Source organism: Pteropus medius, unplaced genomic scaffold (genome assembly GCF_902729225.1).
Source record: "Pteropus medius unplaced genomic scaffold, Ma_sr-lr_union100, whole genome shotgun sequence".
NCBI lineage: Eukaryota > Metazoa > Chordata > Mammalia > Chiroptera > Pteropodidae > Pteropus > Pteropus medius.
This window is the reverse complement of record NW_024344253.1, coordinates 6,861,089-6,883,121: the sequence shown is the minus strand read 5'-3', so window position 1 is coordinate 6,883,121 and position 22,033 is coordinate 6,861,089. Positions and strand designations below refer to the sequence as shown.

Genomic DNA, 22,033 nt, shown 5'->3' with positions numbered 1-22,033 from the left:
AATCATGAAACTTGTAACAATGAGCTCATACGCTAACTGCCAATTTTAGCCTGCGTAACCCTGCTTGCTTGCGTGGCATGAAAAATAATCAATTGTATATAAGCTGAAAATTACTGTTTGGCCATCGCCCATGGGAACACTGGCTATTGCCCATGGGAACATAGGCAATCACCCATAGGAACATAACATTCTAACAACAAGCTTTCTGCTTCTGTACTCCCCGCTTGCACACCTGACCAGTGGGTTGACAGGTAGTGAATAGGAGAGAAATAGACCTTTGTGTTTAAGATAGAATGAAGAATGGGATTTAGGGCTTAAAAACCTTGTATCTCGGCATTTCGGGGCTGCTCCTTTGGAAGGACAGCCACCGGCTAATAAACAGCCTTTAAGAGCATACTTGGTTTGGTCTATTCTATACAGGCCACAACACTTTGATTCTTCATGTGGAATTTGTTCATAGCCTCTATTTTGTAATACTAAAGGTCTAATGGAATTAATTCTTTTCCTTATATATGCAAACAAGTAATTGAGGAAACATGGGCCAAAAGTTAACAAGAGGAGGAGGATGATTAAAGGTCCAGCTACAGCAGATAGAAGGGTTGTTAGCCATGGTGACCAATTGAACATCCTATGAAACCAGTTATTTGATTCTAGTCTCTGTTTTTCCCTGACTTCTAAATTTCTCTGTACTAGTCGTAAGCTTTCTCTAATTACTCCAGAGTTATTGGCATAGAAGCAACAAGTTTCACCTAGAGCCATACGTAATCCATCTTGTTCTAAGAATAATAAATTTAAACCTCTTCTATTTTGGAGGACTACTTCTGCTAGTGAATCGACTTGAAGTTCTAGCCTGCTGATGGTGTCTTTTAAGGTCTTGATATCCTTATATATCTGTATTTCAATTTCACGTAATTCATTTTCTCCCTCGATGAGAGCAGTAGTACCTACAGCCGCTGAGCCCGCTATTCCGAGTCCTACAAGAAGGGGTACTAAGACTGGTACGGCCCGTTTCTGTAACCTGTCCTGGTGGAAGAAGTGAAGTCTGCCTTCCAGCCCATTGTAAAGGGACACTTGAGGAAGTACAAAGACTAGGATACAAATGTTAGCCTCACGTGAGTTGAAAAGAACAGATGCAGCACAGCGAGTGAGCCCGCTATCGCATGCTAGCCAAGTATTATTTGGAGCCTTATAGTATTTACTCCCTGAGGTAGGTACTTCGATAGTATGATTACAGTTTTTGAAGTAAGGTGACTGTGCTAACAGCTTGGAATAGTTCTTTGAAATCAGGCAGGTTCCTTTTCCTTGTATGTCTCCTAAAGTGAGTCGAGGAATTTCCCATTCACAGCCTTGTGTGCTGCTGAGCTCAGTTAGGTTTAGGGGAGTTCCTACCCCGACATAATAAGGAAGTTTTGGGTTTAGGCATAACCAGCAATCTTGTCCTATGTCTGGGGTGGTCTTATTTAAGACCTTGTGTATTGTCATCATCAAAGTTATTAATGCTCCTTCTGGTTTTGGTTGTGGCTGGTCGAATGCCTGGGCTAAAGAGGAAAAAAGGAAGAAACAGAGGGTTAGACTTATGTATGCTTGAGTCTTAGTCTTAAGGGCCCGTGTTCCTTAGCTGTCCACTCTCGTGCTGTCTTTACGTGGGAGTGATGAATCCATGATGGGATGCCATCTACTTTAACTGCAGTGGGCATTGTCAGTAGACAGTGAAGGGTCCTGAAGGGTCCTTTCCATTTGGGTTCTAGTCCCGTGGAAGTGAACTTCCGGATCCACACAGAGTCCCCAGGCTGAAACTGATGGGGAAGTCCGTTCTCCAGAGCTGAGTGGGCAGCACGAACCCAGGACTAAATCTCCTTCTGTACACTTTGAAGGGCCTGTAAAGACTTAAGTAAGACAAGGTTACGTAGTTCTGCCTTTTTCTCATCTTTTATTCTAGGTACTAAAGGTGGGGGTTTTCCAAAGAAAATTTCGAATGGGGTGAATCCATTAATATATGGAGTACACCTGACTCGGAGAAGAACAGAGGGGGAGAAGTTCTACCCAGGTCCCACCAGTTTCTAATCTTAACTTGACTAATGTCTCTTTCAGGGTTCGATTCATTTGCTCTACTTGGCCCAAACTTTGGGGCCAGTAAGCGCAGTAGAGTTTCCATCGCAAATTTAGGTAGCTAGCCAATTGCTGTGACACCTTTGCTACGAAGGCTGGCCCATTATCCGACCCTAAAGCTCTAGGGAGACCAAATCGAGGGAGGATTTCTTGTAGTAGTTTCTTAGTAACTACTAAGGCAGTTTCTTTCCTGGTGGGGAAGGCCTCTACCCATCCTGAAAAGGTGTCTATAAAAACAAGTAAATAGTTGTAGCCCTCCACAGTCGGGGTTACCTCAGTGAAATCGACTTCCCAGTGGTCTCCCCGATAAGTTCCTCTTTCCCTATGCCTAGGTTCTTCTATCTTCCCCTTCTTTGGATTAACTTGGGCACAAGCTGGGCATCGTGAGGCGATCTCCTCTGCAGTTCTTCTCCCTTCTAACAAGTGAAAGTAGGGGTCTAAAGCTTGGAGCATTTTAGTTTGCCCTGGGTGTGTGGTCTGGTGTAGTTGGTGGAGGAGAGTCCTTCCAAGGGCCCATGAGAGCCTGATTTTTCCATCTGGAGTCGTCCACCACCCCTGTTGGCTCCTAGTGGCTCCCTTGCCCTGAAAATATATGTCCTCTTCCACCATATAGGTCGGAGACGGAGGCAGTTCTGGGTAAGGGACAACAGTCAGTAGATGTGGTGGGGGCCCCACTGGCCTTGTGGCAGTTGTTCTTGCCTCTGCATCGGCTCGTCGGTTTCCCTCAGCCTCAGGACTATTCCCTTTTTGATGCCCTTTACAATGAACCAGAGCCTTAGGCATCCATATGGCTTCAAGTAAGGCTAAGATCTCCTCCTTGTTCTTGATATCCTTCCCAGCTGAAGTCAGAAGCCCTCTTTCTTTATAGATGGCTCCATGTACATGTGCAGTGGCAAAGGCATATCGGCTGTCTGTGTATATTGTGACTGCCTTATCCTTTCCCCATCTTAGTGCCTCAGTGAAGGCGATGAGTTCGGCCTGTTGAGCAGAAATCCTATGGGAAAGAGCTTGTGACCAGATGGTGCCAGTTAGAGTTACTACCGCTGCCCCAGCATACCTCCTTCCTTCCTGCATGAAGCTGCTCCTGTCCGTGAAGAGAACTTCATCAGCCTCAGGCAGAGGGGGAGTCTTTGAGGTCTGGCCGCGAGAAACACTCAGCGTCCGTAAAATCTGTGCAGTCATGAACGGGGGTCTCGGGGTCTGGGTCTGGCAACAGATTGGCTGGGTTGATGACAGTAGCTTTGGATTTTAGCCATACGTTTGGGGTCATCCAGTGCCTTCCTGTTGTTGAACACCTTCTGGGCTATCTCAACAAGTTGGAAAGTTTTATCTCTGCAAAACCTTCTAATTTTTGCAATTTACACCAGATATCAGGGGCTGCCTGAGTAGCAAAGGCTATATTAATTGCCCGCTGGTTCTCAGGGGCCTCAGGATCAATGGGGGTGTATATCCGGTGTGCCTCATTCAAGAAATGCTCCAGGGGATTCCTGAGGTCCCTGTATAACTTCAGTTACCTTAGAAAGGTTAGTTGGCTGATGAGCAGCCATCCTAATTCCCCCAATTAGAATCTGGTGGTACCGATCTAATGCCCTTCTCCCTGCCTGAGAATTGTGTCCCCAGTCTGGGTGGGTGGAGGGAAATTCTTCCTCAATATGTTCCCCTGCTTCCTCAACTCTCCTCCCTCCCACAGCTATCTTTTGTGTTTCAGTCCGAATGCATCTGAGTTCTTTCTCCGTGAAGGGGGTAATGAAAAGCTGTTGGCAATCATCCCAGGTGAGGCAGTGAGTCTGAAAGACACTTTCTAAGAGTCCCATTAATGCCTGGAGTTTCTCAGAGAAAGGCGGATACTGTGCCTTCCAGCTGTACAGGTCACCAGTAGAGAAAGGCACACAGACCACAAAGGGCCTGTCTGTGTGATGTCCCCGGGGCGCTCTCTATTGTCTGGATTATAGGGTGGGGGAAGGTCACTGTCCTCCAGTGGAGATTGGAGGACTGAAGGATTGGACTGTCTTGGAGATTCAGTTGCTACATGTTTAGGGGTACCCGCAACTAAAACTCGCACCCCTAGAGAGAGGGCACACCGGCGGAGCTAAGGAGGGGAGTTTTGAACAAAGTTTAACCATTGATCGATGTAGGGAAACTGATCGGGATGTCCCAGGTCTCCTGTGACAATTGTCCAAACATTCCTCATCAGACCCTTGTCAAAGGAGCCCTCCAGAGGCCTGTTTACACCAAAAGACGGCCACTCAACTTCACACAATGTTCTTAGTCTGCCTGGAGAAAACTTTATGCCATAGTCAGCTCCCTCTACAAATCCTTCTTTGAAATGTCGCAGGAGACACCCCAAGGGTGTCTTCTGTGAACTCTGGCTTCCCCCTATCACTTGCGCAGAGAACACAAAACAGACACTCAGACAAGAACAATTACTGGGGTGTAGGTGGACCCAGAGAAGTCCGCCACCTACAACCCAGACAAGACCAAAGACAATAGACAGAACCCGATAACAGGACACAGGAGGTGGCGTCCCGCGGCCTGGCCACAGTCCAGTCTCTCCATGGACCCCCAATGACCGGTCAACAGAAACAGAAAGGTACCTTTTATCCAGACATCAAGGCCTCGGAAATTCCCATCGGGACCAGGAACAAAGAGTGTGTCCTGAAGGTTGCGTCCTTGATGATTGTATTGACCCCGTCACGGCATTCAAGGGCCCTGGACCGTCTCAGGTTGGCCACCCCTTTGAATCCGTAACAGGGACAGCAACCGCTCCAGAAGCCGTTCCAGTCTTAGATCCCAGGGCCACTCCCTGAGATCTCGCTGAGGCCTCCAAATGTTGTAGCCGCCAGGCTCGGATAGACACACAGACCACCAAACATCAGTGAGTTATAGGAAACACACTCTTTATTCAGGCAGCTGGGTCTGCCAGGGGTACGCAGACCCCAAATTAAGCAGCCCCGAAATGTAGAGGTACAAGGTTTTTAAGCCCTAAACCCCATTCTTCATTCTATCTGAACACAAAGGTCTATTTATCTCCTATTCACTACCTGTCAACCCACAGGTCGGGTGTGCAAGCAGGGGTACAGAAGCAGAAAGCTTGTTATTAGAATGTTATGTTCCCATAATTAATAACCTATGTTCCTATGGCGATAGCTAAACAGTAATTTCCAGCAAGTAATAAATTTCAAGCAGTAATTTTAGAGCCAACACAGAAAGAGAGAGAGAGAGAGAGAGAGAGAGAGAGAGAGAGAGAGAGAAGAGAGCAGAGAGAGAGAGAGAGAGGTTTGTGGCCGGGAGACACGGAGAGGGGGAAGAGAGGGGGAAGAGACAGACAAGACGGACAGAGCACTGAGACCCCGAGTGTTCAGGGAATTCAGTTTATATGTCATTGTTTGGTTCTCATTTCCTTTGCTATGGACATACAGTGAGGAAGGGGAAGAGTATGTAGTGTGAAAAGGTAAGAATATAGAATATGTAGCGTGAAAGGCCTGCTGGCTATTCCCAGCCTTTAATCCTTAAGTTCCCCAGTGGTTTTAGGCATAGGGTATGACTCCTGGTTCCTGTTTCCCCTTCACAGGTGTAGGGAATGAGTTGTTAGTAATCCAGCAGAAATCTTCCTTTGTTCTGCAGGTGTCCTCCTGGCCTGGCTGCAGGGCTGGTCAGCCTATTGCAGTCTCTGATTGTGGCTTGATTAACATTTTTAATTCTCTTGCTTCCTCCCTACATTAATATGATCTTTGCGCTCAAAGAAGGGGAAATTCAGTGGGGGTAATTTAGTAGGAGAAGCAAGAGAAGCTCATAAGTAAATAGTAAAGTAGAACAAGATTAAGCTTCCTAAAAGAGGTATATAAATTTTTCTGTAGGGGTTCAGAGGAGAGAAGAGAAACCCTCACCTCATATCTGGTTATTAAAGCTGGATCTTAAAGAAGAGCAGTATTTTGACCAGAAGATAGTTGGGGAAGGATAGATGTAATAAGTTGGGGAGTTCCATTTCGCCAGTGGGACTGAAGTTGATCCAAGGCAATGGATCAGATGAAACAAAGCATGAGCCAGGACCCAGGTCATCTCCTGATGCCAGTCTGGGGCTCCTTCCACTACTTGTTATTGCCTTGTCAATCAGAACATTCACCTGTTTATTACTTGGGCTCCTGATCTTGATATAATCTTCCTGAGACTCAAGACCTTTAGCTCTGAGGCCAAGGCTGGTGTGATTTCAGATTCCTCACCAGGCTACTTTCTTCAGCTGGAGGTAGACTTTCTAGCTCTGGCCTGCTGCCAAAAAGCTGAGAGTGATTTTATACAAGGAACATCCTCAGTTTCCTCACTTATACTACTATTATGGAATTTATCTCACCCACCTTGAAATAATTTTATAAGCTTCATGACAGCTTCTCTCTCCTACTACATTGCAGTCTCATTAGAGGAAAATCTAGGTCTAATTCAAAGGGTGAATAAGGTTTAGTCCCTAACCTCAGAGTCTAGAAGCAAGGGGAGAAGACAAAAAGTTATAATTGTGTTATCATATATGATAAGTGTAATGATAGAGGTATGCCCAGAGTAAGCTTAAAAAGAAAAGCATCCTTAACCCAGATAGAGGGAATCAAAATTTCCTAAGACTGCAGCAGCTAAGCTGAGACTCATGCATGAGTAGAAGGCAGTCAGTCTAAGGGGGATATGATGTATGGTGGACCTTTCAGGAGGAGGAAAGTGACAGAGGCACATGGTGCTACAGTTAGATGGGCTCACGGTGCCTGTTTAGGCACCGTGAGCCCATCTACCAAGAAGCACAGGGATTTTCCAGGTGAGAAGGGCAAGTTATATCCCTGGTCTCCTTGTTTATTCCCCAATCCCCTCCCCAGGGCCAGCACTCCTATTTCTTGTAACCCAGCTTTTCTGTTCTTGTGAAAATTCTGGAGAAGCGCAAAGTTTGAGGCACTTCCCCCTCAGACCTACAGTGACCTTTCTTCTCATGTGTCAGCCCTCTCACCCCAGACCTGAACGAGTTTGACCTTGAGACACAGCAGTGCCCAGTGATATTCTTTATTAAGTAAAGTTCTTTCACTTTCTACTTCAAGAATCTGCTGCTCACTGGGCCCCAGACAAAAGATGCTTTTATAATCCTACAATCACAAGCACCCCAGGCACACTTACTTCTAACAATAACTGTTCACACAGTCCACTCCTTGACTCCTTTCTTATGGGTCTTGCCTCTCGTTATGGCCTTTCTACTTTCTACTTCTCTTTAGTTCCGGAGCTCCATTTCTAAAGACAGAGTGGTTTCTTTTATCTCAAACTCATTCCAAGAGAAGCACTTGCACTTTATTCTTTCCTTCCTCTTCAAGGCCCCTAACACATAGGCAATTTTGTTCATAAATTGTCAATAAATGATTCACAACAGGTAGTGGGGCAGGAGTGTCTGGCCTAGGGGTGAAGTGTTATCCTAAATTAGGAGCACAGGCCTGGCAGTGACCATCACCACTGCTTAAATCCTGGCTCTCCTTGGGGCTGCAGAAGCTTGGGCCAATTACTTAAACTTTATGTGCCTCAGTTTCCTCTTGCTTACACAGAATAATAAAAATAATAATAATCACTCAATTGAGTATTATGAGGATTAAATTTATTATTTTTTTAAAAATTATAACAGTGCCTGGCACGTAACCAGCACTATAAAAGTGTTGGGTAGTGTCTCTTTAATTCTAAATCTCTTAAAGTATTAAAAACATTGCTTGGTATTACCATGAGGACCTACATTTGACCACATTTCCATCTGGTTTTTAGCCTTTCTCCTCAGCAGTGTGGCCAAGCCTGGTTACATATCACTTAGGGAGTTTGTCTGTTTAAACACAGTTCCTTCATTCAGCAACTCTTTGAGTACCTACTATGCAGTGTAATGATCAATAGGAGGTGGTGAAATAGGTAACTCCTCTCAGTGAATTTACATCCTAGTGAGGGAGACAGATCAGAGGTCAGCAAACTTTCTGCAAAGGGCCAAATAGTAAATATTTTAGGCTTTGAGGGCCATAAAGTCTCTGTCCCAACCATTTAGTTGTGTCCTTGAGCAGGAAAACAGCCATAGACACTATGTTAAGTGCATGGGCGTGGCTATGTGCCAATAGAAATTTATTTACAGACATTAAAATTTGAGTCACATAATTTTCACATATCATGAAATATGATTCTTCATTTTTGTCAATCATTTAAAAATGGAAAACTATTTTTAGCTTGACGGTCATACAAAAACAGGTGGCAGGCCATAGTGGTCTCTGAGATGAACAATAAAAAAGTGAACACGTATAAAATATTTCAAATAGAGAGACTATGAATAAAAAAAAAAAAAACCATGATGATATATGCCAGAGTGTGTGTCCGTGGGTAACACTAATAGGGAAGTCAAGGAAGAGCTGAAGGAAGATACTCTGGAGTGACATTTAAGTTGAGACTGCCATATGAGAACGCCATGCAAAATTGGGAAGGAAAGTGCTTAGAATCTTGGAGATAGAAGGTGAGAACCAGATCCTGTGGGCTTAGTGGGCCATGGTAAAGAGACTGGCTCTCATTCCAGTGTCCTGGGAACCACACGATTTGAAAGAGAGGAGGTGAGATTGTGCCTGGGAAGTTTTATTTCTAGGAAGCTTCTCATGTGATTATGATGCACAGCCAAATTGAGAACTCTATCTTATAGCATCCTAATCATTTCCCCTGAAAGGTCTGATTCTGGGTCTTTTGTCTACAAATGGTATTTTCAAAACCCTTCTTTCCTCTACCACATAATCTGTAATAAGGGCTTCTAGCTGGGTCCTGGTCTCACAATCCCAAATCTGCCAATTTCATGAATGAAAAATGGGTGAAGATATTCTGAATCACATAGAAAGCAAACTGGGTGGTTCTTTGTTAAATTCCAGAGAATTCACATTTGAATTAGTTCCTGTGAAAGTTTCCAGGTTCCACAGAACTACAGCGGATGCCTGTCACTCTTGTGATTAGAGATAAGAATCCATCTGACTTTCTACGATATTTATGAAATGTATTCAGCTATTTTCCAGTATAAATCCTGCCATCTACTAAAAGTTATGGTATATCCAAAGGCTATTATGCCTATAGAATATCTTGTCAATAAGAATTATCTAAGATCTAATTATTATCTGCTGTAATTAAATTTATAGACTCTTCCTCAAGGATGAATTCTCTGAAACTCAGTAATGTCATAATTTCATTTAAACCCTGAGCCACATTTGGCTATTATGATACAAGCGAAAAGGTACCAGCCTAGAAATCTGAGCTGGGAGTCTGGTCCTAGTCCTACCATACTGGATTCTAAGAAAGTCACTTAGCTTTTCAGGGCCTCATTTTCCTCATGAGTATTAAAATTCCAATAGTGTTTACAATTTTGTATACAATTAACATGCATTATTTTGTGATTAAAAGTCAAATAAAAACCTTACAAGAAAAAAATTAATAAAACCAGAGAATTGGGCTAAATGATTTTCCTGATATTTAGTGGGCAATGAGATTCGAATGAAGGTTATAGAATACCTTCATCATATCCACAGCTTCTCTCTTCTGTGGGTTTTTTTGTTGTTGTTATTGTTTTAATTCTTTCTTAGTAAAGTGATTCTCTGGCTTTTGCTATGGGATTTGCCCTTAAGACACTAACATGTGCTCATGTGCATAGATGGCTGAAAACTTTGTTTCTTATCGTCTTCCTTCTGTAATCCCCACTCAACCAAACAGTGCTAAGCACATGGTATAGATAGGCGTTCAATAAATACTTGTTGATCAAACATTTTAGGATACATTTTCAGGAGGTACCAATGGATACTTTGGGGTGAAGAAATACGGATTATTTCAATTTTCTTCCTTCTATTTGCTAAATTTGGAACAAAGCAAACCCCAATCCAAAACCTCCTCTCGTAGGAGGCATCGTGCCCCCTAAAGTTGGCCCATTTCCCTTGCACTGTTCCTATGACAAAAGGTACTCAATGAAAGCCTTTTCTCTTCTCTTTGGAATTTAAGAGCATTCACGATGGAGAAGACATTAACGCTGAAAGGAGTCAGGTCTTTCCTTTTGGAAAACGAAGATGAAAGCTAGACCCAGCGAAAGAAATGCCCGCAGGAACCCCGACCCAACCCGTACCGCCCTCCTCTGGTTCCCAGGGCCTGAAGCCTCAACTGCAGCAGCTCCTGCCACACGGAAGGGTAAAGCCAGAGCCTGCTGCCGCGCCACACCCACCCTTCCACGCATGCTCTCCACCCCGCCCCTGGGAGACTCATGTGCGCACTGCCGCTCTGTGCTCTGTGATCGCCCAGGCGCAAGCGGCCGGTGGGGGAGCCTGCGCTTTTCCCCCTCCTGGTGGACAACAGTGGAACAACAGGGCTTGGGTTAGAAGTTTTGGTGGGTAAGGGATATCAGGAATAGTAGAGGATTGAGCTGGAATTTTGATGCCTGTTGGGACCTGTCCTCATTTTGCGGCTCTTCTCTTCTTTCCCAAGATTTCATTTCCAGTTCAAAATAAGGAAAAAGGGAAGGTACCAATCTTGAGCTCCTAATACGTGCTAGGACTTTTGTATGTATTGTCTCGTTAAATCTTCACAACAGCCTCTTTGGTTTAGTCCTATTTACAGAGAAGGAAACTGAGGCCCAGAGGGTGTGACTTACCCAGAACAACACAGCTAATCAGTGACTAGGCTGGAACCCAGGTCTGTGTGCTCCAAAGGTTGGCTGCAGCCCTAACCTGTTGGGGATGGGCCCTGCACTTGAAGAAAGGAGAACTGTTTCTCCTCTCTAGCTAAGAAGGCTCTGCAAGAACACCCAGAACAGCTTTTTCCACTATCTTGGAGCCTGTGGAGGCCTGCTGAGAATAGGGTTTCTAAAATAACAAGTATGTTTGGAAAGCTATGGTCCAAGGCCATTTCTGCTGGCTATAAGCAGGGTTTCCGAAACCAGAGTGAACACATCATTCTTCTTAAAATTGAAGGTGTTTATGCTCAAGATGAGACTGAGTTTTATCTAGGCAAGAGATGTGCTTATGTGTACAAGGCAAAGAACACCACAGTGACTCCTGGTGGCAAACCAAACAAAACCAGGGTAATCGGGGGAAAGGTAACTTGTGCTCACAGAAACAGTGGCATGGCTCATGCCAAATTCCAAAGCAACCTTCTTGCTAAGGGCATTGGACACAGAATCCGTGTAATGCTGTACCCCTCACGGATTTAAGCTTATCTAAAGTAAATAAAGTGGATTTGTTGTTAAAAAAAAAAAAAAAAAGAACATCAAGAGGTTCCCAGGGTCATTTTTTTAAAAGCTCAGCTTGTTAGGCATGAAAGATTTTTCAAGCTAGTCCATGTGTCTGGGGTATCAGGCAGGAACCTAGCTACAGCCTACAGCCTAGGAGCTATAGGAGTTCAGGTCAAGGCATTCCCAGGTATCTAATAACATAGTCCTTCTGTGGGGTGGGGGAATGAGGGGGGCACAAGAATGAAATTGGGGGATTTAGGGTGGGAACCCTCACTGCAAAGGCTATGAAGGACATTGTAGGTTAATGTCAGCTTCTGCAACTGTGGAATTGTTCAAGGATGAGAGAAGCAGTTTCTACAACACCCATCTGGTGACCAAAAATTTAGATGAGACGCATATCCAGATGATGCCACAATCTCCTCTTGTCTTTCAAGAGATAGAAGTGGGTGGCAGGAGTGAGAACTTGCATAATGAGGCAGAGGCTGCTAGCCTTTGACCTGGAGAGAAGCAAACATTAAGCCCACCTTAGTGGGTAGCCAGAAATATTAATGAAGCAGCAAAGAATACCAGGGCTACAGCGAGAGGCTATGAGCCAAGTTAGGTTAAGTGGGATACTTAAAGCCAGCCTGCTTTGGGGAGTGTTCTCTAACTCTACTGGTACAGGAAGTACAGTTTCAGAGACTCCAAGTGAAGGAATTAGATGATGGTACAAGCAGAGTTTCTGATTTGGAAGGAATAGCAGGTCTTTGGAAATGGCAAGTAGAATTTAGTCACAGTCCACCTGAACCAAAATGTCATCAAGTAGCTGCTGACGTTATATCTTTAAAAGGGAAAAGAACAATTTCACATCAGTTAGAAGCTAGGAATATAGAAATGTATAAAAAATGCTATTAAAAAAAAATCTTGGGATCCCCACGTGTACTCAAGATACAAAAATTCCAGGTGAAAGATCAAAAAAATCCAAATGAGTAACAAAAGGAGAGGCCTCCCAAAAAATGAAGAAAAGCAAATGGAACTTCTGAGGAAACAGTGAAACTGTAGAAATGTCCAAATTTAGTGAGTGAGAAAACTGGCAGATTGTCGTTGTGACTCCTGCCCATGACTCTAGAGGAGGTCCACAAATAGCGACTCTCAGTCGTCCACAGGGCAACTTTGGGGGAAGCCAGAAATTAGAGGCAGACTTGTGAAATACCTGAGAAGACCAAATATGAGAAGGCAACATGGTTTCTAGAAGGAAAGGTGATATCTGATGTCTCAGAGGTGTGAGATGGGTCTGGGCTTCAGTCAGGTTGACTCAGGTTAGAATTCTCACTTTGCCTCTTAAGAACTGTATGACCTTGGGAAACTCATTAATCTATTCAAATCTCAGTCTTCCCATCTGAAAAGTGGACAAAAAGAGGCCTACTTTACAAGGTTGTTTTAAGGATGATATGCTGGCATGCAGCACAGATAAGAAATTAGTAGACATTTCTCTGAACAAAATCTAAAGTTCATCATATTCTAAAAGGTTGATCTGGAAGTGAGAAATGGATTAAAATGGTGGATACATTTACATAAGACAGTCTTTAGGGAAAAACAATCCAACTGTACTTTAAATTAATGAACTATCTTTCCTATCTTAACTCCCACAGCACCATCTGTACCACTCAGCTTGCTCTGACCAGAGAACTTCCTATTTTATCATCTTCTTGCTTACATTTAGTCTGCTTGACCAGATTATAAACTGCTCAAGTAAACACTGTCACCAAACTATCCATTACAGTCCAGATCTTGGGTCACTGTCCCTTTAGATCTGGCAGTCAAAGGTGCCAAAATACAGGTTGTCGGCCATCAGGGTGCAGAAACCAAGAGTAAACCTTGCTCAGAACTGTGGTTTGGCTGCAATTACGATAATGTCTGCAGTTTTGGCTGCTTGCACCTCAAGACTGACGTCAGGAAGCTGCAGAGAAGCAGCTCAAATTTTCAAGTAGGTGGAAGTGTTTTCCCTAGAACAGGATGAAAACATGGGGATTCCAGAGTTTGACAAGGTGAAGGTAGAGCACGGATACAACCTAACCCGCAAAACCTTTACAATGTGGCACTGTGGGGCTTATTTACAATGTGGGGCTTATTCCTCTAAGCCAGAACATTACAAGCAGGCAGCATCCTTCTTAAAAATAGGCTTAAGACAAAATACTACTTAGAATACTGCATGCACCCTGTCCAAAGGCAGGAACAGAAACAGGATGAAAATAATCAGTTAAGTACAGTCAGCTTGACCAACACATTTACTGGTAAACACATCCAAGATGGAACACAACTCGGGGAACTGCACAGGGAGACTTTTCCAAGACTCTTAAGTGATTCCATGAAGCAGAGCCCTTCTTTGCCACCCCCTCTATTTTCTGTTAGGAACAGCCAGCTGAGTATTGGCATATCCATATTTCCTCTACCTCCCCTCATCCCTCCCTCTTTACTTTGTCCTGGACAGTGACAGCGGTGTTGGGGGCAGAGATGGAGACAATGAGTAAGCAAAAATGAAAGACAGGAAATAAAGAATTGTTATGCACTCTGAAGGGAGACCTGATGTTGAAAGTACAGAAAAACAAGATGGACATGTTCTCATATCCTGATCTGGGTGGTGACTGCATGGGTGCATACCTATGTATGAAGAGCTACTCACTAAAAAATCTGTGCATCTTACTTATATAATCTACACCTCCATTAGAAACCAAAACCAAACAACCACCAACTACAAACTCTGTTTGCTATCCTTTATTGAAGGGTCCCACGTCCTCATGGGACCCCAGCCAAACCAGAAACCAGACAGGTCCTCCAAATATAGCAGGAGGCCTGGAAAAGGAGGAGAATGACTTATGATCTTGCCACACCTCCATGGAAACAGAAACCACCACAGACAGACAGACAGACAGGGGCTGGGGAGAACTCACCTCCCTCCAGGTTCTCTCCCCTTGGCCCCCATTTGAAAAGAAAGTCAAACTCTGGCTACACAGCACCCCAGCCCCCACCCCACCCATAGCAGCGTTTGTGGGACCATCCCTCTGCAAGGGACGGCCCCGAGGCAGCTTCCCATTGCTCTTCCTTCACTTTGGTTTGCTCCCGGCAACTCCGTGCCCTCTTCCTTCTTTCAGCCTCCGGCCCATCACCCCCATGTCACCTAGCACGTACTCGGACCTTCTATGTCATCTCTAGGGCCCCCCTGCCCCAGGGCTTCTGGGGAAGCAGCATGTCAGGCATCTTCTCTCCTCCCAGTAAGGGGCCCTGCCAGGCCCTCTCTACCCAGGATGTGGGACTCACACGGTTGCTCCACTCTCCTTGAGATCAGGGGCTGAGCGCTGCCGCCTCATTCGCGGGGGAGTAGTGTACGGGGGATAGCGGGGCCCTGGGGGCCGCTGGGCTGGGTATGGTTGAGGCTGCTGGGGATAATAGTTGTGCTTTTTAGGCTGGAAGTGCTGGGGTTCAGGCTGCACTGAACTCCCTCCCCGGGATCGGCCCCCTCCATCCAGGGAGTTCCTGCGGGGACGGTGGGACCTTCGGGGACTTGGGGGTCTGCGGGCAGGGGTGACCAGTGGGGGAGTAACCTCCTCGGGGGGTGGGAGTGGAGCTGGGTTTCCCACCCCCCATGGCCAGGACTCCCGGTGCTGGGGTTGCTCTTGAAGGAGGCGCAGGTTGCAGTGGTGAGGGGGCGCGGAAGCGGGCTGGGGGGCGTGACCCCACCCCGGCCCCCAGAGCCCTGCAGTCCCTGCAGCCGCAACTGCTCCTGCTTGAGCCAACGAAGGCGGCCACGACGGAAAGCAGGGTCCTCCTCCATCAACCGAGACACTCGCTCCCAGCTTGACAGGGGTGGTGAGGAAGGCCGGGCTGAGGGCACACGGTCACTGGGGGCTTCCTCCTCTACTGCCTCTGACCCTGGGGGCATGACCCAGGCCTCACCAGCTTCTTCACTTTCATCTTCATGATCCTGGGTGGGAGAGGGAGTGAGAAAAAGAGAAGGGACGTGAGGAAAGCTGAGTCCTGAGCACGGCAGATCTGGGAGAAGCTAGAAGGCCCTAGAGCAGCAGGATGTCAAGGGGTCCCTGGAGTGGCTCCAAGATAAGGGAGCTAGAAGAACAGTGGTTTAGAGCACAGGCCTGGGAGTCAGGTGGTCTGAGCTCAATACTGGTCTGCCACTTCACAGCTGTGTGGTCTGGATCTTTGGCTTATAACCTCTCTGCCTCAGACTTCTCATGTGTAAGATGATGTTAATAAGAGTAGCTACTGCATAGGATTGTTCTAAAAATTAAATGAGTTAGACTGTGTAAAATGTTTATAGTGCTTGGTACATAGTAGGCACTCAGTAAATATTGCTGAATAAATGATGTGCCCTGGGGATACAGCCATCAACAAAAAGGGAAGAAAAATACCTGCCATCATTTTAGTGGGGTGAGACAGTTGATAAATGAGTAAAAAAAAAAAATACATAGTATGGTACATATATCATACTTCAACAGAAAATTAAACTTAAGTGTATATATTTAAATACTTAGCATTATTTACATTATATATAAATATGTAAATTACATAACATGCTTTACAGAAATTATATATATTCAGATAAAGAAGAAAAGAACAAGGAAGAGGAACTGGAGGCCAGGGTGGGGTGGCTACAATGAATGGCCAGGAAGGGACTCACTGAGAAGTTATCCTTGTAGGAAATACCTGAAAGAGGTGAGACTATCAGAGGAAAAGGCATTCTAGGAACAGGGGACAGGAGGTGCAAAGGCCTTAAGGCAGGAGTGTGCTCAGCAAGTTCAAGGAATGGCAAGGAAGCCAGAGGGGCAGGCGCAGAGAGAGAGAGGGGAGAGGAGCGGGAGCTGCATTTGGAAAAGCCTTCAATAACCATGAGCTGTTGTGATGGACTGCCTGTCGACCTCCATGAGAAGGCACGCTGGAACAGAGCAAAAATTCTGTTGGGTAGCCCTAATGGCTAGCACAATGCCTGGTAGGCATGCAAGTATTTGTTAAGTCAAGGCATGCAAAACAAGGATTGGAGGTTAACATTGCCTCTCTCACAGGGCTACTGTGATGATTAAACAAGATGACACACGAAAAGTGCTCAGGACAGCGGCTACCACAGAATAAATGGTCACTCACAGAGAGGGGTGGCTTAACATACACATATGTGAACACTCATCAAGCGATAACTTAAGAATTGTGCACTTTGTATCAGTGGTTCTCTAACTTTATTGTACCTCAGGAACATCTGGTTATTTATCATAAATGCAGATTCATTCCCAAAGATGCTAATTCAGCAGGTGTGGGGTGGAACCCAAGAATCTGCATTTTCAGTTAGTGCCCTGGTGACTGAAGTAAGTGATTCACAAACTATACTGAGAAAAGCTGATACATGCCAATAAAATTTTTGAAAGCAAGAGGGGGAAGGAGGTTGGACTCCGTGGTGAAAGGTTCAGATTTCGGAAGGGAAGAACTGAGGAGGAGAGAAGAGCACGGAGAAAGCCGGGCCAGGGCCCTCCCTACCTGGGTCAGGGGGATGACCCTCTCCATGCGGAGCATGCGGTCCCTCAGGGCCTGCAGCTCGCGGTCCTTGCTGCTGTTCTGCAGCTTCACCTCCTGCAGAATCCCCGTCAGCTTGTCGATGTGAGCCCGGAGGTCCTCCACCTCTGCCCCACGGGCTCCCTCCTCACCACCGCCACCACCACCTCCGCTGCCTTCCTCCTCGCCCACTGTGTCCCAGACATCCCGGGCCACAGCCCTCCAGGCATCTCCAGGCCCCTCTGGCTTGCCATAGGTGCGACACAGTTCCCGCATCTTGAGGGCAGCCAGGGCCTCAATCTCAGCCCGTCCGTGGCGAAAGTCGGCCAGGGCCACCTCATAGCAGATCTCTTTTACTGCCTGCATCTTCAGGTCAGCCATGGTGGTCCAGCGCGGGTCTTTGCCCTGTAGCCGCCGACGCTGGGGTATCTGATACACCCTGCGTGGGGCCCTGCGCTTGCCACTGCTGGGCAGGCCACAGCGCTTGACAATGCTCTGGACCGTGGTGGGTGGCAGCTGCTCTCGCAAGGAGGAGATGAGCCTCCAGCTCTCTTCACAGGAGCGTTTATCAGAGTCGTCCCCACTGTCAGAGTCCGCATACTGGGGCCAGAAAGAGAGCAAACAGGAAGAGGGCTAAGGACATCCCAAAGCCCTTATGTCCAAACAACACTGGAAATGCCCGTCAGAACCTTGATCCCTTGGATGGGCTGCTTAACTTCTGCTTTTCTATGTAATGGAAATGACAATGGCATCTCCCTCATAGGTACATTTTGAGGGTTAATGTACACAAAGTGTGGGAAAGAGTGGCTGGCACAGAGAAAGTGACCTATAAGTATAAGCTATAGCTATACCAATTCTAGATTTCATGCATGTGTATTACTCCTCAGGATGAGGTTTGTGATTTAAAAGTAAGCCAAGGTGAAAAACAATCTTAAATAACTAATAGTACAGGTGGTATTGGCTATGGTAAAAATCATAAAGGTACCACAGGATCAACTGAACTCCAGGAAGCCCTCGTCCACTGGAAGGAACTCTAGTACTCTGCACACACAGTGTTCGCCCCCCACCCCCCATCACATTTCTCTCATCACTGTCTCCTCCTAAACGCCACCCCCACACTCCATCCCCATGCACACTCCCGCTCTGGTTCAAACAGCATAAAACAAAAGCAGAGTCAGGCTGCAGTGTTCCTGTGCCTGCTAGCCCATCTCCTGCCTCTGCGTGCCCCACTGTACCCTCTAGCCAACCCCTCACCAGTCGCTGCTGTTCTAGGAGAAGATCAGCCTCTTCTTTTTCTTTCCGGTACTGATTCTCCAGATCCTGCAGCCTGGGATTGAGTAGGGATGGAGGAAGAGTTGTGTGGGGTTCTGGAGCAACTTCTATGGAGTCTCTGGCAACAGGAGGATACTGGAGGCTGGGGGCCCAGGAGGGACAATCTAAAGGGCCCCAGGGCACATGCACCCTCTCCTGATACCTCTTCTCCATCTCCAGCTTGATGTCAATGCCTTGCTGCTCCAGCAGCTCCTTCTGGGCAAAGTTCCAGTCAACGGGCTCGGAGGGTGGTCCTGGGGGTGGGGGGACCCCTCGCTCCCGTTCCAGCCGTGCCTGCTCCGGATGATTGAAGCGGAAAACGTGGTTCTTGCCCATCACGATCCTATTCCCTAGAGATGGGAAGAGGGAAAAGTAGACTCGGTCCCGCACAGCAGCAAACTCATCCCCATGCCCAAGGTATATAGGGTCCTGCCCACAAGTCCCAGGGGCCCTGACACCATCTCTCTTATCATTCCAAATGTGAGGGCAGTCAAAGCCAAGGTTCCCCAAGCTGACCCCAGGAACCACTCTGTCCCTGACAGCCAAAGCAAACTGGGGAGCTGGCATCCTCTTCTTGTTTCCCTAGTTCAGCAAGAGAAACCAAAACCTGACTGCTCTATCTTCACTTCCCAGTTCTTCATATCCCCATGCTGTTATCTATTGATTTCTGGGTGCTGCTCTAAGATTCACTCAGGAAGCTCTACTCTGGGACTTCCTACACACGGCCATATCCAGAACTCTCATTCTATAATACTTCCTCTACCTGACTTCAGCACCAGTGGCTCAATCACAAGTTTCCCATTGACATAGGTCTCGGCTCCTTCACACGGTTCCAGGGTGACCACCACTGAAGGAGGGAGAGAGAAAAGCAAGCAATTAGACTCTGGAGGAAGGGGGATTATGGTCAGATTCCCATCTTGCATTTCCCCATCAAAAAATACATGCACCCTCAGTCCCACCCCCCCGCAGTACCTGTCGGGGGTGCCATGGCCCCTCTGGTGGCAGGCAGCAAGGGAAAGGAAGAGCAGAAGGAGGATTAGAGCCCCAGCTAAAATTCCCAGGAGCCTCTGCAGGGGCTCTGTACTCACCCACCACCATCTTCCCGACAGCAGCTTAGAAAATCAGTAATTCTCAGGGGGCTTCATATTTCATAGCCAACTGATCAGCAAGCCCTATCATTTTTGTCTTCCAGATGTCCATTCCTTCCTTTCCAACTAACGTTATCCCTGGCCTGGATTCCTCCAGCACACTCCTAGCCCACTTCTATCTGATGCATCTTGCAAAATGCCACTTGACTAATCTTCTTATGCCACAGCCAACAGATCAGTGTCTTCACAGGACAAGATAAAGTCAACACAACCCAAACACCTATCGAAGTGCTTCTCTGTACAAATCACCAAACTGCTGCTTGCTGGGAAACAAAAGACGCATGAGGCAGCTTCCTGCCCTCGAAGAGCAGTGCCCCATTGTCACAGAGGGGGCTCTACTTCCAAAGATCCAGGTCGTGTGACTCCTTAGCTGAGGGACACTGGGCAAGTCACCCAACTTCTGTGAGCCATAAAATGGAATAACGAAGGCTTTCTTTACAGAGTGGCTGAAAGCTCAAATAAAGTGATATGCAAAAGTGAGTTCTTACTTATATTAGAAGTAATAAAGAAACCAGAGTGAATGGTAAGATAAAGCAGAGATGGGACTACTGATACTATGGGAATACAAAGAAAGCAGAGAACTCAGCTTAGGGACAGAGGACTGCAAATGATTATTGGAAAGTACTCATTTCTGAGCAGATACTTGAAGGAAGCTTCGAATTTCAAGGGGCAGGGATGATGGAAAAGAGAAAGAAGACAGAAGAGCTGAGGCATCATTGTGTACCCCAGAACAGCAATGGAAGGTGGCAGAGGAGACAACTGCATGGCTGTAATGGTACCAGTCTATGTCCACCCTTATTCCTCACCATGCCCCAAAATGCATTCATCTACTCCACAAATATACTGTACCTCTACTATCTGCCAAGTGCTATATTTTAGGTCATGCAAATACAATAAAAATAAAAACCAAAATTCCTGTTCTTACAGAGCTCACTTCTAACTGGTAAGATAGACAAGAAACGAGTAAATCAGGAGTTAATCTGACGTCAGGAAAATACAGGTGTTCTGGAGGGAAATGGGGCCAGGCGAGGAGATGGATTTGCTCCAGCTGGCCAGGGCAGCCTTCTCCATGTCCATGAACCCACAGCAATCAGTACAGAGGCAGCCCAGGGCAGAGCTCAGAACACAGCCCCAGAGCCTGCCATGCTATATTCAAACACAGTTCTGCCATCTTTTAGCTGTTGGTCTTAGGCAAATTCCCTAACCCCTGAGAACCTCAGTTCCCTCATCTGAACTGCATGAGAAAAAGCAAAAGCACAAAGTAGATGGTCACTAATAATTATTCTTCTAGGTTCACACCCACCTCATTTCTGCCTCTTTGGTCAAGTCTTAAATCTCCTGTAAGAAGAGACCCAAATGGACTGAACCTTTAGGGCCCTCAGTTTTTGGGGTACAGAATCATAAGCTGCTTTTATTGTGATAAAATGATTTCATGCCTGCCTGTCATATTCCCAAACACAGTCTCACCTCCTGTGGGTGGGCTCACTCTGTAGCTCTTGGATGATTTCAGTATCACCCCAGCCCATGGCTTGAGGTAACCACAGAACAGGAACTAGACAATAATGCACTGGGCTGAACCGATTCAACAGTCAGCCTACAATGGCAGAAGCATTTGCTGCCACTGGGGACCTGTACCAGACCAGAATGATTGTGTTTATCTGCTGACCCTGAACCAACTAAAGCCCAAAGTGCATGCCTTAAACCTAAGCAACAAGCCACACAACAACATCATTTCTTATTTTTAAGAATGTGCCAATCTTGCACACCCCATCCCCCTGTGCCCTCAAAAGCATCACTGTGTACCCCAGAACAGCAATGGAACTTTTTCCAGATTTGTAAGGCATAATACATGGACTCAAATTGATGGAGAGCTCATATTTAACATCTCCTGCCACCCAACCCAGCTCATTTCCCAGAGCTCAACTTTGCTTAGGCCTAATTGGACCCATACCATTCCATTTTTTTTTAAATGAATGAAGCATAACAAAATGTTGACCTCAAAATACACCCTGAACCACACGAGTATTGTTTTGTTGTCAGGCTACTACCTTCATCCTTAGGGCTTGCAGTTTCTAAAAATTTCTGCTGCTCTGGCCATACAGGAGCTAAAAGTCTCTGAAAGTTTTGGAACCAGAGGGATGCTTGGGGCAATTAATTCCCAGAAACCATTGCAGTCTTAGCTGGATAGATAAGCATGTTTTCCAGAGATAAATACAGATAGCCCATTGAAACAAATAGAACTTTTCATAAAAAATGAGCAGGGTACTATCTTAGGGTAAGAAATCAAGGAAGAGGGTGGGATCTCCTCATCACCAAAATCTCACCCTCTGGCATACCAAGTGTTGTGTTTCTGCCTTGGGGACTGTCGCCACTCCCTGCCCCTTGCAGCATTCTGCACTCTCAGGGTGGGTGCAGATAGCTGGGCCCTTGATAATCCCGCACCGCTTACCATGAGCTCGAAGCTCCTGTGAGGGTGCGGACACATCTCCTTTTACATGCATGCAAACCCAGTGCCCAATTCAGTGTGTGGGGAAGAACATGGGACCTGTCGCTTTCTTTGTCTTGCCACTCCACTCTCACTCCCTCAGCCATTACCTTCTCCATCTGGCTGAGGGATGCTCCGGAACAGACAGTGTTGCTCCCGAATGAACTGCCCAGTCAGCTTGATGTCCACATCTACCTGGCCGACCCTGGGGAAGCAATG

The 22,033-nt window shown here is 46.3% G+C and overlaps 2 protein-coding genes across 2 annotated transcripts in view; one reads left to right on the top strand and one right to left on the bottom strand.

Moving 5' to 3' along the window:
* The first annotated feature begins 10,402 nt into the window (after nt 1–10,402).
* On the top strand, nt 10,403–11,365 carry LOC120607888 (60S ribosomal protein L35a-like). Its single transcript, XM_039869673.1, has one exon. It carries the CDS (start codon nt 10,985–10,987, stop codon nt 11,315–11,317), a length of 333 nt encoding a protein of 110 aa, XP_039725607.1. The 5' UTR covers nt 10,403–10,984; the 3' UTR covers nt 11,318–11,365.
* A 2,712-nt stretch (nt 11,366–14,077) lies between these two features.
* The window catches only part of KIF1C (kinesin family member 1C), a 21,853-nt gene continuing 13,897 nt past the window's right edge, over nt 14,078–22,033 (bottom strand). The window contains 8 exon segments of the mRNA XM_039869647.1: nt 14,078–15,027; nt 15,029–15,050; nt 15,052–15,299; nt 16,856–17,470; nt 18,125–18,197; nt 18,345–18,531; nt 18,945–19,028; nt 21,925–22,019. Coding sequence (XP_039725581.1) covers nt 14,632–15,027; nt 15,029–15,050; nt 15,052–15,299; nt 16,856–17,470; nt 18,125–18,197; nt 18,345–18,531; nt 18,945–19,028; nt 21,925–22,019 — 1,720 coding nt within the window. The 3' untranslated portion in view covers nt 14,078–14,631.